The sequence below is a fragment of the Microcaecilia unicolor genome, chromosome 7 (assembly GCF_901765095.1).
Source record: "Microcaecilia unicolor chromosome 7, aMicUni1.1, whole genome shotgun sequence".
In the NCBI taxonomy this organism is placed as follows: Eukaryota; Metazoa; Chordata; class Amphibia; order Gymnophiona; family Siphonopidae; genus Microcaecilia; species Microcaecilia unicolor.
This window is the reverse complement of record NC_044037.1, coordinates 310,166,822-310,185,753: the sequence shown is the minus strand read 5'-3', so window position 1 is coordinate 310,185,753 and position 18,932 is coordinate 310,166,822. Positions and strand designations below refer to the sequence as shown.

General features: G+C 43.9%; 1 protein-coding gene across 1 annotated transcript in view; it reads left to right on the top strand.

The window, feature by feature from the left end:
- Positions 1-18,932, top strand: part of LOC115475156 (unconventional myosin-X-like) — a 272,052-nt gene that overhangs the window by 227,478 nt on the left and 25,642 nt on the right. Inside the window, exons 35-37 of the mRNA XM_030210897.1 lie at positions 7,591-7,746; positions 9,993-10,091; positions 13,357-13,809. Of these exons, the coding sequence (XP_030066757.1) occupies positions 7,591-7,746; positions 9,993-10,091; positions 13,357-13,809 (708 nt within the window). The remainder of the gene's footprint in view (positions 1-7,590; positions 7,747-9,992; positions 10,092-13,356; positions 13,810-18,932) is intronic.

The window sequence follows — 18,932 nt, the reverse complement described above, 5'->3', positions numbered from 1 at the left end:
CCCGTCTCTTCAGCCTGCAATCTCGGAGTCATTTTTGACTCCTCCCTCTCCTTCTCTGCCCATATCCAGCAGACAGCTAAGACCTGTCGCTTCTTCCTCTATAATATTAGCAAAATTCACCCATTCCTCTCTGAACAGACCACCCGAACCCTCGTCCACTCGCTCATTACCTCTCGTTTTGACTATTGCAACCTTCTCCTCGCTAGCCTCCCACTTAGCCACCTATCCCCCCTTCAATCTGTCCAAAATTCCGCCGCAAGTCTTATCTACCGCGTGAACCGATACTCTCATATCACCCCTCTCCTCAAGTTGCTTCACCGGCTCCCAATCCGCTACCGTATACAGTTCAAGCTTCTCCTATTGACCTTCAAGTGCACTCAATCTGCAGCCCCCCATTACCTCTCTACCCTCCTTTCCCCGTATGTTCCCACCCGTAACCTCTGCTCTCAAAACAAATCACTCCTATCTGTACCCTTCTCCACCACCGCTAACTCCAGACTCCGCCCCTTCTGCCTCGCATCACCTTATGCCTGGAACAGACTTCCCGAGCCCATACGCCATGCGCCCTGCCCTCCCTGACCATTTTCAAGTCCTTACTCAAAGCCCATCTCTTCTCCCTTGCTTTTGGCGCCTAACCACCTTCCCCATTCATGATACCTACACTTACTACCTTTAGATTGCAAGCTCTCTTGAGCAGGGACTGTCCTTCCCCATGTTTAAACTTGTACAGCGCTGCGTAACCCTGGCAGCGCTTGTCCTGTCTCGATTGGTGAGCCCTTAGGTACCCTTAGGCCCGGCAAGGCCCAGAGGGCAGCTGAGCACCCCAATCTTCACCTGCGGCGACCGCCGTTCACCGAGGGTTGAGCCCTCAGCTGCAGGCGGCCAGCAGGACTGCTGGAACCGCGGGGTGACGGCTGACCTAGCTGGTAGTCAGAACGCAGTCTATAAGGGAGGACTAGCAGGGCCGGCTAGCCACAAAGGCACAATCTCTGAAGGAGAGGTTAGCAGGACGGCTAACCAAAGTACAGTCTCTGTAGGAAGGCTAGCAGGACGGCTAGCTGAGTCACAATCTTAGGAGGAGAACTAGCAGGACGGCTAGCAAGAAGGCACAGTCTCCGCAGGAGGGCTAGCAGGACGGCTAGCAAGAAGGCACAGTCTCCGCAGGAGGGCTAGCAGGACGGCTAGCAAGAAGGCACAGTCTCCGCAGGAGAGGTTAGCAGGATAGCACAGGGAAACCCACTGTGTCGGCTTCAGTAACAAACGAACCAGAAGCAGTGAGTTTCCCTGCATCCTGGTTTAAATGTCGCGCCGTTCCGCCCCCTCCCCGGGAGAGGAACCAACCAACCCGACCCCAGGAGACAATGGACCTCGGGATTGGTCGGCCCGCTCTCCAGGCGGGGCCTCAGGACCGGCGCACCAATCTCGGGGGCGATGGGCGGAGCCTGAACGCTGGTCCGCCCTTTGGAGGCGTCAATGCCAGCACCGCCATCTTGGCCGGCCCGATGCCCCGTTCTCCGCGGCCGGCGCTTGCCCGGGCGGCTCGCCGGTTCCCGCGACCGCATTGGTCCTCCCGGCGGCCCCCCCTCGCCACTCCGGGCGTCGCGGGGCTCGCGGATCCGCACCCCCTCCATCGGAGGCACAGGTAGGACCGGGGAACGGGACAATGCCATAGAAATGCTAAGTAGTAGTAGTAGTAGTAGTCTTCCCACGACCAAATGCCTTGGATTTGGCCAGGTTTGAGATCACCGGCATTAGTTTCCATTATGGGCGAAAACCAATGCTGGCCATCTCAAACCCGGCCATCTTTGACATTTGGCCGGCCCCAACCATATTATCGAAATGAAAGATGGCTGGCCATCTTTTTCGATACTGTTCGGGACCGCCTTTTGCGGCGCCGGCCATCTAGACTCACATCATCAGACTCACATAAACAGAAGCCTGCGCGGCTGCATTGGTGATCTGCAAGGGCAGGCTTCTACATGGACTGTTGCTCGTGGAGGAGTAGCCTAGTGGTTAGTGCAGTGGACTTTGATTCTGGGGAACTGAGTTTGATTCCCACTACAGCTCCTTGTGACTCTGGGCAAGTCACTTAACCCTCCATTGCCCCTGGTACAAAATAAGTACCTGAATTTATGTAAACCGCTTTGAACCCTACTTGACTGTTTGTACATTTGTCCATTAGATTGTAAGCTCTTTGAGCAGGGACTGTCCTTCTATGTTAAATTGTACAGCGCTGCGTAACACTAGTAGTGCTTTAGAAATGTCAAATAGTAGTAGTAGTAGTAACTACAGGACTGTAATAGAAAAATCTCCGGGACTACAGGACACAAACTCACAAACACTTGTTATGTTTCCAAGTGTTCTTTTTGTTTGTATTTGCAATCTGTGTAGCAGTTACAGGGATAATCTGCAATTTTTTACCTTTATTGCAATCTCTCTATTAGGATGGCCAAACTTCCCTGTTTTGATAGTACCCTCCAAAGATACCTTACTCCGAATCATGCAGCCCTGAGTGACTGTCAGCTTCCCTCCAGGTTCTAGTTCAAAAGCTGCTCTGTCTCCTTTTAAAATTGGGAATTACAGTTTTTAGGATGCTACAGGGTGACGCTCCGACTTATCTGGCTGCTGCAATGAATGTATTTTTAGGGGGTAAATTGGACCATTTTTATGATCCGTTTCTCCTGTCCTTTCCATCAATGAGGAAGGTCAGGTTTACTAGATTTCTGTCATCCTGTCTTTCTTATCAGGGCCCTATTTTTTAGAACTTTTTGCCGTTGGGACTTAGGGCAAGCAGTGATTTTAACACTTTTCGGAGGTCGCTTAAGACTTTTTTATTTAAGAAACATGTGGTGGATTCTTTTAATTGAGTTGTTTGTAATGAATTGTATTATCTGAACATTGTGTTCACTCTTTTATTTGTAACCCGCATTGAACTATATTGGTATTTGCGGGCTATAAGTTCTGTATAAAATAATAAAAATAGGCTCACCGTTCTGCAGAACATTGCCCAGTTTCTAACAAATATAAATCTCTCTTTTCTGCACCATCATTTCATCCACAGACTGAGACTCTAGAGCTCTGCCTGCCTCTTGGGTCATGGGTGGGGACTGGGGATCAGTTTTGAGAATATCACCCTGGTGGTTCTGGATTTTAACTTTCTACCTAAGACCCTAAGGACCCTGTTTACTAAGTCACGCTAGAGGCGTGTTAGCTTTTTTAGCGCGTGCTAATCGTGTAGATGCTTTATATTCTTATGGGCGTCTACACAGTTGGCGCGTGCTAATTTTTAGCATGCGCTAAAATTGCTAGCACACCTTAAAACTTTGCCCCCACACATTACTGTGTTGTTGGTGCTAAAGACAGTCAGCTCTCCCCCAGCACCAGCCAAAATCTTATTTTCTAGGTGAAACATGAGGTCCACCATCTTTGCACCAAGTGATCAAGTGATTCTCATACCCACTAGGCATCCAGGCTTTTATATGCCTAATGATCAAATCTGCAGGTAAAACAGCCATCCTAACCCTTCCCTGCTGGGCAGAAGCCCCATCCTCAGTATGAGAAAATTTTATTTATTTAAAAATGTATAGCTCCACCATCTATAATTCAGGGCAAGGTGCAATGTATACACACATAACATTCATAAATCATACAAAATAAACAGTTCAAGACATGAAAACATAAACATATATATTGTCTTCAACTGGGTATATAAGTCATCAATTATAATCATAAATATTATATAAGACCAATAGTTCACTAGAATACATAGGTTTTCAAACATTTCTTTTAAACCATTAGCCTTTTAATACTCCTCATCGTATGGGGCCAAGAGTCCCATGATTTAAGACCTGCAATTCCTCAAGCCTCACTGAAAGAAAACAAGGGATGTCCAGAAGATATCAGGCCTAATATTCAGACTACGGGAGTCCAGATATTCAATATGCCAGGCCGTTTCTGGTGACCAGCACTGAATATATATTTTATTTTTGACCGGTTTAAACTTAATTGGCCAAGTCGATTAACACAAAACTCCTAGCCACCCACCTGGGGTTACCCCATGGCCACTGAGAGGGTCTATCCCCAGCACAGCTCAAGTCCCACCTGCATTAGCTGCTTGTGCTCTACACTAGCACCCTCCTCCCACCAACTGGGTCACAACTGCCTGTGGACGAGTCTTCTGCTCTCCAGTTATTCCCAGTGATTTCTAGGTTAATGGAGCCACACTCCCAGTGGTCCCACAGTTCCCAGAAATCACTCACAAACCCAACACACAACCACCAGGGTTCTCTATCAGTCCAGACAAGCAGAACGAACAAACAATTGTGTTTATTCTCAGAACTTGGAACATTGGACAAAAAAGTGCAATTGGCAAACAATAACTGAAATATGGATCAATTATAACACTAACTAAACATCTATATACTGTCTAAACAGTACCTGGGAAGATCAGGACATATAATTCACATAGCCTCAGCAAAGAGTACATAAATACATAAGTATTGCCATACTGGGACAGACCAAAGGTCCTTCAAGCCCAGCATCCTGTTTCCAACAATGGGCAATCTAGGTCACAAATACCTGGCAAGATCCCAAAAAAGTACAAAACATTTTATACTGCTTATCCCAGAAATAGTGGATTTTCCCCAAGTCCAATTTAATAATGGCCTATGGACTTTTACTTTAGGAAGCCATCCAAACCTTTTTAAAACTCTGCTAAGCTAACCGCCTTTACCACATTCTCTGGCAACAAATTCCAGAGTTTAATTACACATTGAGTGAAGAAAGCTTTTCTTCAGTTCATTTTAAATGTACTACTTTTTAGCTTCATCGCATGCCCCCTAGTCCTAGTATTTTTGGAAAGAGTAAACAGACACTTCACGTCTACCCATTCCACTCCACTCGTTATTTTATAGACCTCTATCATATCTCCCCTCAACTGTCTCTTCTCCAAGCTGAAGAGCCCTAGATGCTTTAACCTTTCCTCATAGGGAAGTCGTCCTATCCCCTTTATCATTTTCACCACCCTTCTCTGTACCTTTTCTAATTCCACTATATCTGTTTTTGAGATGCGGTGACCAGAATTTAACACAATATTCAAGGTGCAGTCGCACCATGGAGCAATACAAAGGCATTATAACGTCCTCATTTTTATTTTCCATTCTCTGTCTCTCTTTCTTCCTGGCTAAGACTGAAGTAACAGCCAGCATCTGCTGGGTAACTTTCAAAACTCCAGGCCAATCAAAGCCCAGAACAATCAAGTTTCAAATAAAAACTGGTTACATCACTGCAAGGCACTTCCTATTATCTGTGTGTGCCAAATAAAAGAAAGAGAAGTCAGTCCTGTGTAGCAGCTTTAATCATAAACATGCACCATCTTCTGGCCAAACAGGAGAAATACACTTCAGACATAATTAAACAGGAAAATATCCAATACATTTTACAGGCTTAAAACACACAGTTTCTTCACATTCAGCGCTGACCGGTTAAGTTTAAAACAGCCAAAGATAGGCCTGCTATTTCTGCGGCCCAATTTGGCTGCCAAACTTAGCCAGCAATGCACTGCATATTAGTGGATAGCCAGATATTTAGGGCAATATAGCCAGTTATCCACTAAGCGCTGATGGAATATTTAGCGGGAAATAGTCGGCTAAGCGCTATTTAACAAGCCAAGAGCCGTTCCTGGCCGGTTAAATAGCGCTGAATATCAGGCAGGTTGAATTTATTTCATATCTTTTTCTGTAGTAACTCAAGGTGAGTTCTATTCAGGTACATTGGGTATTTCCTTTTCCCCGGAGGGCTTACAATCTGAGAGTTAAATGACTTGCCCAAGGATTTGAAGCAGTGGCATAGCTATGGGTGGGCCTGGGTGGGCACAGGCCCACCTAATCTTGGTTCAGGCCCACCCAGCTACAGCGCCACACTGCTCTCTTCCTCCCTCTCCTCCTTGGCATCCCGGCATCTGCACTCTGGCATCTGAACCCCTTCTTTCCACGGTGTTGGTACAGGTATCCTCGGTGCCTGCAGCGAATCATTGTTGCTGCTTGCACTGGCCCCACAGGCTTCCATCTGCAGCATTCCACGAGACAGGAAACAGGCAATGATGTCAGCGAGGACTGAACATGGCAGATAGAAGCCATGAATGAATCGCTGCAGGCGCCAAGGACGCCTGTACCGACATTGGGGAGGGACGTAGTTCAGAGACAGGAGCGCAGATGCCGGGATGCCACAGAGGAGAAGGACAAGATGAGTAGGTGAAAAAAAATGTATGTTCTTAAAAAATATCTCCAGGAAGATATTGATATTTGTGGTGTGTGGTTGGGGGGGGGGGGGAGGGGGCACATGCGCATGGAAAGGCCCATCCAATTTACCTCTGGGCCCATCCAAAGTACCGAGTCTGGCTACGCCTCTGATTTGAAGCGGGCTTCCCTTGTTGTCAGCCCAGTGCTTTAACCACTAGGCAGGTCATGGCTGCAGGATCACTTCCTGCCTTATCATTGTAGTGCTCTCCTTTCAGGTGACCTCTCTCTTCCAAGGCAGCATCCACAGATGCTGCCAGACTGGAGGTAGGACTTCTCTATTAGGTCTCCTCTGCCTCAGCTTCTCCAAGTAGCATCAAAAGATCAAACTTGTTTTCTGAGAGCCAGGAACTCTTTGCACTGTGTGCATACATTCAATCTCTCACCAACTGGGAGATAATCATACATACAGCACTCAACAGAAGAGATTGAATAGCGTCCATCTCACTGCCGTCTACATATTAGTAATGGTAAGTTGTTTAGTAATTTAAAGTTGCTAAGGGAGTAAGAATGCATAAACTAATGTAAAGGGCTTTAAGATTATTTGGTACATTTTATGCTTGTATGTTATATTTGTTTCTCGCTGAACTAGAAATAATTTATTTAGGTTACATTACTTGCTGATGAAAATACCCTGTAGTGACAAGTGTCTCTCTTGTCTAATTAATATGATAACTGAGTATGCATTAAGAGATGTTTCTGAGGTGAGTGGGAGTGGTGAGTGGGAGTTTAGGAGGGTGGGTTAGAAAGAAAACTAAAGTAAGGCCAAGGAATGTTTAGACCCTGAAACAAACCTAATACCTATCTTTGAATGTTCTAGGACTATAACTACTAAATTTAGTCTAACAGAAAAGATTTTTAGATCATAAGCAATCCAGTACCTCCTACCTTTTAATGTTCTAGGCCTATAACTACTAAGTTTAACCTAAAGCAAAAGAATTTTATAATATTTAAACAAACTAATAAATAATGGTTGCTTTTAAACTTGAAATAGATTTTATCCATAAACCCACAAATTCTCTTTTTTCCCCAAACTTTAAATTACCAAGGGGGTCTTTTACTAAAGCTTAGCTCAAGTTATCTGCAGCAGGGCCCATTTTATTCCTATGGGCCCTGCTGCAGATAACTCGAGCTAAGCTTTAGTAAAAGACCCCCCAAATCTCCCAGCAAAGTAATATTAACTTATCCAGATAGGCTTCCTCTGCTCTTGGAATTCTCTTATTGCCTTTAATTTGTCACTCGTATTTCATCCCCTTGCCTGTTTCATTTTCAGCCTTTCTTTCTGTCAATGCAGGTAGTGGAGAAGTTGATCCGTGGACTTAATATGGAAGACAGCTACAATATGTTTGCCCTCTTTGAGCACAGCAGATGCATGGAGAAGGCCATTGAGAGCAGAGTGATTGTTGCAGACATCCTGGCCAAGTTTGAGAGGTACTCATTACATGGGAATGTTGTATCGGGTGTACTTCTTTCTGTCAGCTCCTTAAACTGAGTAGAGGATTTGTTTAGGTTTGATTCCAAATAGGAAATATGCACTTGAACTGCAAGTCTGAATCCAAAGATGAAATAGTGACTCCTGAAATTTTGGGACATTCATAGTAACATAGTAGATGACGGCAGAGAAAGACCTGTACGGTCCATCCAGTCTGCCCAACAAGATAAACTTATATGTGCTACTTTATGTGTATACCTGACCTTGATTTGTATCTGCTATTTTCAGGGCACAGACCATAGAAGTCTGTCCAGCACTAGCCCCGCCTCCCACTACCGGCTCTGCTACCCAATCTCCGCTAATCTTCTGAGGATCCATTCCTTCTGGATTCCGTTATGTTTATCCTACGCATTTTTTAATTCTGTTACCGTTTTCATCTCCACCACCTCCTGCGGGAGGGCATTCCAAGCATCCACCACTCTCAAATACTAACTGACATTTTTCCTGAGTCTGCCCCCCTTCAACCTCATTTCATGTCCTCTAGTTCTACTGCCTTCCCATCTATGGAAAAGGTTTGTTTGCGGATTAACACCTTTCAAATATTTGAACGTCTGTATCATATCACCCCTGTTTCTCCTTTCCTCCAGGGTATACATGTTCAGGTCAGCAAGTCTCTCCTCATAAGTCTTGTAATGCAAATCCCATACCATTCCCATTAAAATAATAATTGTGTGATAGTCTCATTATAACCCTGGAATCCCCAGAACCATCTTAGTAAATATATTGACTTAATATCTGGAGACCCCTGAATTCTCAGTATCACCCTTTTGAAATGAAGATGAGTGTTTCTCACATGCATCTCTGGAAGTCATATCCACACAGGCCCCTCTTTCAGCTGTTCCCAGGATGGCATATACAAGTCCTAATGAAACCTGATGTACTGCTGCAGATGGTGAATATATTAACCTTTGAGGTATTCTGGGGGCAAAGCCAAAAGTTAACTAGGTAACAGCGATGTTCAGTGTTATCTGGTAAGCTTTAAGTATTAGAAGTCAACATATTACTACATTCACTGTATTTGTTTACGATTAGGACTGCAGAGCAGACTTGGCTAAAATTCCACTTAAAGTGAATTGGACAAATGATATAAATAACTTTATGTGGATTCAGCCCCCATTGAAAATTAGTTGAAGATCATTCCTCATGAGAAAATGTATTCATACATACATGCTACTACATTGATATGTGGTTTTTCCAAAATAACAGTAGGAGATACTGAAGGCAAATGAGCTCTCCCCATCCCCAAGGTTTTGGGGAGATGTAGGATTATTTTTGCTGGAATAAACTCTTGAGCAGGGAACGGGAAAGGGCTATGATTGAATTGTCAGCACAGGAAAGAAAAAGTTGCCAACTGTAATATGATAGGTCAGTGGGTAACCAGGCAATATTAGTACAGGGGTGGGAAATTGCTAAATTTCATGGATGAGAGGTAGAGGAAGGTCCATATGCACAGAGGCACCCAGAGCAGTAAGCCTTCCAAACACAGAGGTGCCTGAAGCTGCAGCACTACTGGCAAGAGAGACGTATAGCAGCTGAGAGATTCTGGATCAGTGACCACTCCAGGCAAGAGGAAGTTTCAGCAACTAACTGAGAGGCAGTACAGTCACATCCCTTGAAAGGGTGGACAAGACAGCAGCAGAGCTAGGCTAGGTACCACGGATACTCCTGGGACTTCCAACAGCCAATGGTCAGTTGTATTCCTACAGATGAATGAGACTTGGGGTACAGTGGGAAGGACAATGGGGTGAACAACTAGTAGGAGGACATGGGAGAGAAACAAGAACTCCTTATCAAGTTATTAACATTGTGTTGGGCAGGGGCGTAGTTCATCTCTGGGACTCATTGCTGGAGGATGTGGCAAAAACAGTTAATGTGGCTCTGTTTGAAAAAAGATTTAGACAGATTCTTGGAGATAAAGTCCATAAACCATTATTGAGGTAAACCTAGGGAAAGCTACTGCTTATTCTCAGGAGTATGTAGCATGGAATCTTGATACTTTTTGGGATCCTCCCAGGTATTTGGAAACTGGATTGGCCACTATTAAAAATGGGATACTGGGTTAGATAGACCTTTGGTCTGATACATTATGACAAATTATTATGTTACTTTGTCCTGTTAGCAAGCTTTTCCACATTTCTTCTCCTGGCCACAGTCCATGTCCTCCTGAGTCCTACTTTGTTTTTCACAGAGTAAGAAATCAAAAGGAAGAAGATGAGAAGAAGCTCTATTTTAAGCTCTACTGTTACCTGGACGTTGATAATGTTCCAGAAGAAGGTGTGGAGTTTGCTTTCATGTTCGAGCAGGTAAGTCTTTGTGATGGCTATTGAAGGAGAATTACGTCTTCCAGATCAGACACAGGGAGATGCAAGGTATTGACAGCGAAAAACAGAAGATCTAAACTGGATTACTACAAGAGGAAGCATACATGAAGCAAAAGAAACAGATGCCCAGGAACCTAGTGAGAAAGGCCTTACATTTCTGTAGAAAGGAATGTGGATGAGATAGTGTAAGTGAGTAAAAAGGAGGTGTGACTACTGTAAAAATGGGAGAAAGGCAAGGTTTCAGCCAATCAAAACAACATCAAAGTAGTTTATTATTTATTATTATGCCTTCTTGAGCCAGTTGGTGCATCAAGCAGACAAATGCATCTTCCACACTTGTGTTTCATCAATTGCTTCTGACCAATTGATATCTAGCTCAGTGAGGGTCTGTTCAATTGTTTGACCACATCAATCTTGACCTTCCTGGGCCTCTTTTCCCCTTCTAGTTTCCAGTTCCTGGCTTGACTTGATACACACTCGATATCATTCTTTATAGGTTCCCTAACCATTTAAGCAGCTGATGTTGTAGTGTCTTAATAATTAGTGGCTGTTTAGGTGACTCTCTAACCACTTATCTTGCTACATGACATGTAGGATTCTTCTTAAACTGTATGAATCCAAACTGTCTAGACTTGGCCACTGCAGGAAGCAGTAAATTGGGCTAGATGGACCATTGCTCTGACCCAATATGGCAAATTCTTATGTTCTTATGGTTCTGTAAAGACAACAAGGAATCAAATAATACACCTAGATAGTGATTTTCTGTCATTATTGGTATATTATAGCCATCAAGTGAGAAACAAGTAGGACAGTTAGAACATAAGAATACCCATACTGAGTCAGACCAATGGTCCATCTAGCCCAGTATCCTGTTTCCAAGAGTGGCCAATCCGGGTCACAAGAACCTGGAAGAAACCCAAATAGTAGCAACATTCCATGCTACCAATCCCAGGGCAAGCAGTGACTTTCCCATGTCTTTCTCAATAGCAGGCTATAGACTTTTCCTCCAGGAACTTGTCCAAATTTTTTTTAAACCTAGATACGCTAACTGCTGTAACCACATCCTCTACCAATAAGTTCCAGAGCTTAACTATTTGTTGAGTGAAAGAATATTTTCTCCTATTCATTTTAAAAGTACTGCCATGTAACTTCTTTGAGTGTCTCCTTGTCTTTGAAAGTGTAAAAAATCAATTCACTTTTACCTGCTCTACACCACTCAGGACTTTGTAGACCTCTATTATATCCCCCCCTCAGCCATCTCTTTTCCAAGCTGAAGATCCTGTTTTCACTCAATAAATAGTTAAACTCTGGAACTCTTTGCCAGCGGATGTGATAACAGTGGTTAGTTTATTTGGGTTTAAAAAAGGTTTGGACAAATTCCTGGAGGAAAAAGTCCATAGTCTGCTATTGAGACAGACATGGGAAGCAACTGCTTGCCCTGGGATTTGTAGTATGGAGTGTTGCCGTGATTTGCATTTCAGTTTTTGTATGCATGTCTTTGTAGTGTATCAGGTGAGGTTCTGTCCACCTTCTGCATCTACAACTGAGGTGAAGGATTCTGCTAGCATGTAGTGCCTGTGTAGGAATCTGTAACAGTCCAGCGTGTTCCAATTTCCCAGAAGTAGATATATTGGTGCTTTACGGCTCAGTATAATTTTTATAGCACTGTCTATTTGTAGGTGAATTAGGGCTGTTATGGTTGGTAAGTTTGCTATACAGATTTTGAATGTGTCTTTTCTAGGGTTACCATATGGCTCCAGAAAAAGGAGGACAAATTGAGCCAGTCTGGGTTTTACTTCCGTTGCTTTCAAAGGAAGTAAAACCCGGACTGGCTCATGGTAACCCTAGTCTTGGCAGGGTTTTGTGTTATTGGTCTCCACATCCTGTAGAGTCACCACATAAACAAAATCCCATCTGATTTAATCAAAGTGTCTGGCTGTGGAAGAGCATGTGCTGGTCCTGAGATGATAATCACAATCTGAATACTTTGGAGCTGAAATTCAGACCACAGGAGTTAGACCAGCTGAGCTTGGATATTCAATGCCAGGCTGTTTCCAGTGACTGGCACTGAATATCCAGTTTATTTTTGGCCGGTTTACAGATAACCAGCTAAACCAACTTAAAAAATTAGCAGATAGATGGTTATTTCGGGCGATATTCAGCGGGGGATAGTCAGTTAAGCACTATTTAACCAGTCAGCAGCTGTTCTGGTCAGTTAAATAGCGCTGAATATTGGGGGTTTGTACATGACATGTTGTAAGAGGGGTAGCTCCATTGTTCGGAAATATAGAGTTTGTGATACAGAACTGGAAGTGCAGGATTTATATTGAGATTCTATCCAACCCTGTAGAGAATTCAGCTTTTATGCCACATAGAAGAATTTATTGAATGATGTTATCAATTATAATGGCGGTTTTACCCAAGAGCTGAAACTAGCTGGAGGAGGAGAGTTTCTTTATGCATAGAAGGCCATGTTGTCTTATTTTGCTAATTTAAAAAAGGGGGTTGGTGGGAAGGTGTTTGATGTAGTGAGCATGATTTTATTTATTTTTATTTATTAGGATTTATTTACCATCTTTTTGAAGGAATTCACTCAAGGCGGTGTACAGTAAGAATAGATCAAACATGAGCAGTAGGCAATTAGAGCAGTAAAAATATTCAAACAACAATACAAATGATGTGTGGAAATTTCACTTTGGCTTGCCACCCCAAATATTTCTGTCTAGAGACACCACTGGTTGTAAGTTTAAAAGAATACAAAGTCCTATGGCTGCTAGAGGTCATGGTAGCCATTTTGAATACAGAGCCAGAATGGGCAGTAGTGAGTGGGGATTGTTTCTGCCCTCCCTCCACTAGACCACCAGAGACCCTTAAGATAGGCCCGAGAGGCCTACAGGAGGTGGGGGAACCTGCAGGAGGGGTGAGGCTAGTAGGAGAAAGCTTTTTTATGGGGGTTCAGGAGGAGAAAGGTCTGGGGGGGGGGGGGTCAGGAGGATCGACAAGAACATAAAAAGTCAATATTCAGCCCACTCCTTGGTTAGCTAACTGGGTAAAATTTGCACAGCTGCAGTGCAAATGGGTGGCCAGCTCAGCAGGGTTTAACCCTTCTAAATATCAGACTTGTAATTTTTAAAACTTTTTATGTGGACCTAGTGGAGCCTCATCTTGGGTTTACATGTTGATCTGTCTGGATACTTACATTTACCTTCTCAGCTCTGTGTTGAATAACTTGCTTTCTTACTTACAGGCTCATGAAAGTATTATCAGAGGCCATTTCCCAGCCCCTGAGGAAACCCTGCAGCGACTTGCAGCACTGAGGCTACAGTATGTGTGTGGAACCTATTCCAAAGCCTCATGGTCTTTGGAGACGATCTATCCTGTAGCCCGGCTTAGGACCAAAATCCTACAGTCCACTAGAAGCAGCAGCACCTGCTCTGGTCATGCTTTGGAGAATAGAAGGACAAGCTTCCTGGAAGGGACCATAAAACGTGGTTTCAAGGCAGGTTCTATGAAGAAGCAGCAGATGGCAGAAGAGCAGATTTTGGAAATGTGGGTGAAGGAGGAACTATCAGCCACTCGGAGCAGTATTTTGGAGAAATGGAGTAGGCTACAGGGTATGTCTCACCATGATGCCATGGTGAAATACATGTCTATTGTCAAGGAGTGGCAAGGTTATGGCTCAACACTTTTTGATGTACAGGTAAGACATTATTACGGTCTGATCTAGTCAATAAAAGCCTTAATAAAACAGGAAGAGTGCACATCCTCGCTTCTGTCCAGTAAACACTGCTGACGTTGAAGGTATCCACAACAAACCTAGACCAACTTTCCCAGAAGTGTTGGCTTGGCTGTTGTAACATCAGCCCCTCCCAGTCTGGATTGCTGCATCCGCTGCCCCAGGATCAACTTTCCCTACAGCAGATGAATTTGTGCACATGCACCGTTTTTATAAAGGCCAATTTCTGAGGCTGAAATGGCGTTGGAAATGATTTCCTGTAGGGTAATTCCTTAAGGCATTTCTGTGTGTAGATTTACTGGTCCATGTTCAGCCGGAAGTGGGAGCATTTCTTTAAAAGCTGACTGCCGCTGGCTAACTTAGACCTGGATACTCAGAGACAAGTCAAACAGAGAGGGTAAGCAGCATACATGAAAAGTACACAAACCAAAAAAGCAACACTGGGCCTTCAAGACTGAGACAACAGTAGCGATACGAAATAAACCTCCTGTTTTTCGATACGAAATAAACCTCCTGTTTTTGCAAAAACAGGAGGTTTATTTTGTATCGCTACTGTCCGTTGTGACAGATTCTTTTGGCTGCAAAGTTTTTCTCCGTTTAATCTCGGAGGCATTGGAGATATATATACACTTCATATAACTTATGCCCAAATCCTGACCCCTGAGGCAGGCATTGTTTTACGCTGAAACACGGCCCGTGTCAGGTCATTTACCAATAAAATACTCCTGTTGTCTCAGTCTTGAAGGTCCAGTGTTGCTTTTTTGGTTTGTGTACTCAGAGCCAAGCTGAATATTCGAGTCCTTGCTGGTGTGCTGACGTTATGCGGGTACGGTCGACGTTCCCTGCTGTACACACACAGCTAACCGGCCCTAGTTAGAGCTGCTTTTAATTCAGTCCTACATGCAGACACTGGAACTGAATATTTCTTGGGCTACATCGCTTCTGGCTCCCACCGACTCTGTACCTGGATGGAAGCGCCAGAGTGGATATTTAATGTCTCTGGCTAAATATCGACCTCTGGGCTGGCCAGTGCAGTTTAACTGGACAGGATCCTGTCTTTCCCAGTTAAATCACTTTGAATATCGCCCCACAAGGGTGATTTACCACCACAGTATACTTTTTATTGGTACCATGACTAATATGACTCTCTTACTTTACAGACTAATTTTTCTTTTTCCCTGTGGCAGTTTACTTTAAAATATACATTCCCACAACACATCACTAGATCAATATATATATAAATGGATACACAGTGAGGAGCCCACTGCACTTTCCATTGATTAGTCAATGTTTTCACCCATTATGTGTGATTACTCATTTGAATACACAGTTTCACATCTACGGTACTTCGTGTTAGATGTCACCTTCGTCATGTTATTTTAATTACTGCATTTGTTATTAGTGTTTGCTCATATACTTGCACTAAAACACACACTTCATCAAGAGATGTAATGGATGTATTGCTTCCTGAATGTGAGGTTTTACCTCTTAATTATATATAGTTTTAAGGTCCTTTTTCTGAACACCAAAGCATTTCTTTTTAATCTTTTAATGTTATTCTATGATATGGTTCTTATATACATATCTCAGTAGAGAGATGTGGTAGCTGTGTTAGTCCACTTTTAAAGGTAATCAATAGAAATAAAACAAAATAAAACATGGAAAAGAAAATAAGCTGATACTTTTTTTATTGGACATAATACATTTCTTGATTAGCTTTCGAAGGTTGCCCTTCTTCATCAGATCATTAATAAGCAAATGTTGGTAGATGACAGTATATATATAAGTGAAACATCAAAGCATTTCAGTGACAGTCTAACAGGATGATGGTGGGTTAGGTGAGAGACAGGAAGAGTCAGGTGGATGAGGGACAGGGAGATATGCATGGAGACAGGAGGGTGACAAAGCAGTACAATTTTATGGTTTATAATGGGCTAGAAAGCCCAGATCTTTGTTAAGTCCTGTCTGGTGGGTGTCAAAATATTTAATCATTCTGACTTCAAAGGTCTTACGTTCCTGTATTGTTTTAAAGTTACCTTTCAGGATTCTTACCATGAAATCACTGGTACAGTGTTCTGGTTTTGTAAAGTGCTGCTGAATAACGACACACGATCGATTTAAATGGCAGGAGCCTATCCTGCTACTTTAATCCTTTTGAATATCAGCTGGCTTTAGTCGCATTGAGAAAAGGCATTCCCAGGAAGGAGGGGGGGATTAGCTCAGGAAAAGGAAAGAATATTCTTTGGTTGTATTTCCAGTATCTGTAGATGTTCTGTACCTATGGCAGGTTTCAAGCGAAAACTGTGGAGAAAAGTCCCGAGTACAATCTGCCTGTGGACCAGCGTCGTAGTGAGGCCGGCTGACACCCGGGGCGGGTCGCCGCTGCCCCCCCCCGGGTGCAGCACGGCGCACCCCCCCTCGGCGCACGCAACCCCACCCCCACCCCGGAGTGCATCTTTACCGCTGGCGCTCTGCCCCGCCGAGTGCACGTCGTCTCTGGGAGCTGCGTCGGCTCCGTTGGTTCCCTGCTTTCTCTGCCCCGGAACAGGAAGTAACCTGTTCCGGGGCAGAGAGAGCAGTGAACCAGCGGAGCCGACACCCCCCCAGCGCGTACACCCGGGGCGGACCGCCCCACCGCCCCCCCTTCCTACGCCACTGCTGTGGACTTTAATTCAAAGCAAACAGAGGGTGATTCTCAGCTATGACAAATCCAGGTACAGTTAGCCAAATTCAGCTGAGTTACCTGCTGAAGTCATATGGCTCAATAAGCAGCCCTCAGATCCAATGGATTCCTTCCCTGGTTACCTTAACCGGATAAAGACAGCCCAGTGGTGTAGCACATGAGCCACATGAGCCACACTCCTCACTCCTCTCCTCCCAGGCTTCACTGGTTCAAATTTAATCATTCATGTAGTCCACTGAAAATTAGCCACAATTGTTAAAAATAGCGTTCTCTTTTCAACATAGATCCCACAGTTTACAGGATAATTTTCAGAGCTTTTCCTTCATATAAAAAATACCAATTTTACTCACAAAAATGAGCAGTTGAAAAGTTTTCCACCCTGTCCTTGGGTAGGAGTGTGCTCATTGTTACTCAGTACATCTAAGTTTATCCGCATTTATGGGTGTGTGGGGCGTACACCGATAACAACACCTGGGGTGTTATCAGGGAAAACAGACACATGAGATCTATTTGTATGTTCTGCCTCCATTGTATGCAAATAGATCTCATGCATATTCATTGTGGAAATCCTAAAACCCATCTAGGCAAAGGATGAGGTCGGACACCCCTGGATTAAGGCAAGGATCTACACAATAACATATATAGTAACATAGTAAATGGCACCAGATAAAGACCTGTACGGTCCATCCAGTCTGCCCAACAAGATAAACTCATTTTACATGGTATGTGATACTTTATATGTATACCTGAGTTTGATTTGTCCTTGCCTTTCTCAGGGCACAGACCATAGAAGTCTGCCCAGTACTGTTCTTGTACTAAGCTCTGAAGTTAACATCGAAGCCCCTTAAAATTTACACTCCAGCCCATCCCCATCTATTCAGTCACGATCAGGGTGTAGACCGTAGAAGTCTGCCCAGCTCCCATTTTGTTTCCCAATTACCAGTGTCGCCACCTAATCTCCGCTATGATTCACGGAACAGGATTCCTTTGTGTTTATCCCACGCATGTTTGAATTCCATTACTGTTTTCATCTCCACCACCTCCCGCGGGAGGGCATTCCACATATCCACCACCCTCTCCGTGAAAAAATACTTCCTGACATTAGTCCTGAGTCTGCCCCCCTTCAACCTCAATTCATGTCCTCTAGTTCTACCGCCTTCCTGTCTCCGGAAAAGGTTCATTTGCGGATTAATACCTTTCAAATATTTGAACGTCTATATCATATCTCCCCTGTTTCTCCTTTCCTCCAAGGTATACATGTTCAGGTCAGCAAGTCTCTCCTCATATGGTTTGCAACGCAAATCCCATACCATTTTTGTAGCTTTTCTTTGCACTGCTTCCATTCTTTTTACATCTTTAGCAAGATATGGCCTCCACAACTGAACACAATACTCCAAGTGGGGCCTCACCAATGACTTGTAGAGGGGCATCAACACCTCCTTTCTTCTGCTGGTTATGCCCCTCTCTGCGCAGCCTAGCATCCTTCTGGCTATGGCTGTCACCCTGTCGCATTGTTTCTTCACCTTCAGATCCTCTGACACCAACACCCCTGAGTCGAGCTTACTAATCTCTCCCCTCCTATCCGGTATCTCTCTTTTGGGTTTCCGCACCCCAAGTGCATCACTCTACACTTCTTGGCATTAAATTTTAACTTGAAACTCCAAAACACAGCTTCACACTCACTGTGTAACACAATGGATACAAGAAGAAGCTCTTATTTCAATTAATATCAATTTATGTAGGTTTAAGTGGAGAAAAAAGGCTTCAGTATTGCCACCCAGCCAGCCAGAGATTATCCGACTATAAGGCTTGGGCCCAGCACACCATCATCTCGCCAAAAAAACTCCACAATAATAAATGTTTTCAAAAGTTGCTAATAAGCAAATTCATGTATCCATAAATTACAGGATTTCCATATATACAGTACTTTACAATCTAGTGATGTGTTAATACTGCCGGTTACTTATCTTAATTCCAATAAAGTTGGCTCCGTCACAACCAATGGACCAAGTAAAGTCAGCCAAGTGCTCATCAGGGACGCCCTTCTTTTTTCTATTATTGGCCGAGGATGACCATCTCCTAATCACGCCCCAGTCCCGCCTTCACTACCCTGCCGACACGCCCCCGTGAACTTTGGTCATCTCCGTGACAGAAAGCAATCGAGGGTGTCAAAAAATTGGCTTTTGATTATGCCGATTTGGAGGACTTTGCGAGTAGGACGCCCATCTCCCAATTTGTGTCGAAAGATGGGCGCCCTTCTCTTTCGAAAATAAGCGTGATAGCTTTCCATGTGCTTAGTGAGTTTGGGTTTGTTTTTTATATTTACATGACCTTTCCTTCTGCCATCATGTTTATTCTGGGGGTGACTTTCCGAAATCTCCTGTTTCCTTTTGTCACCCCCACC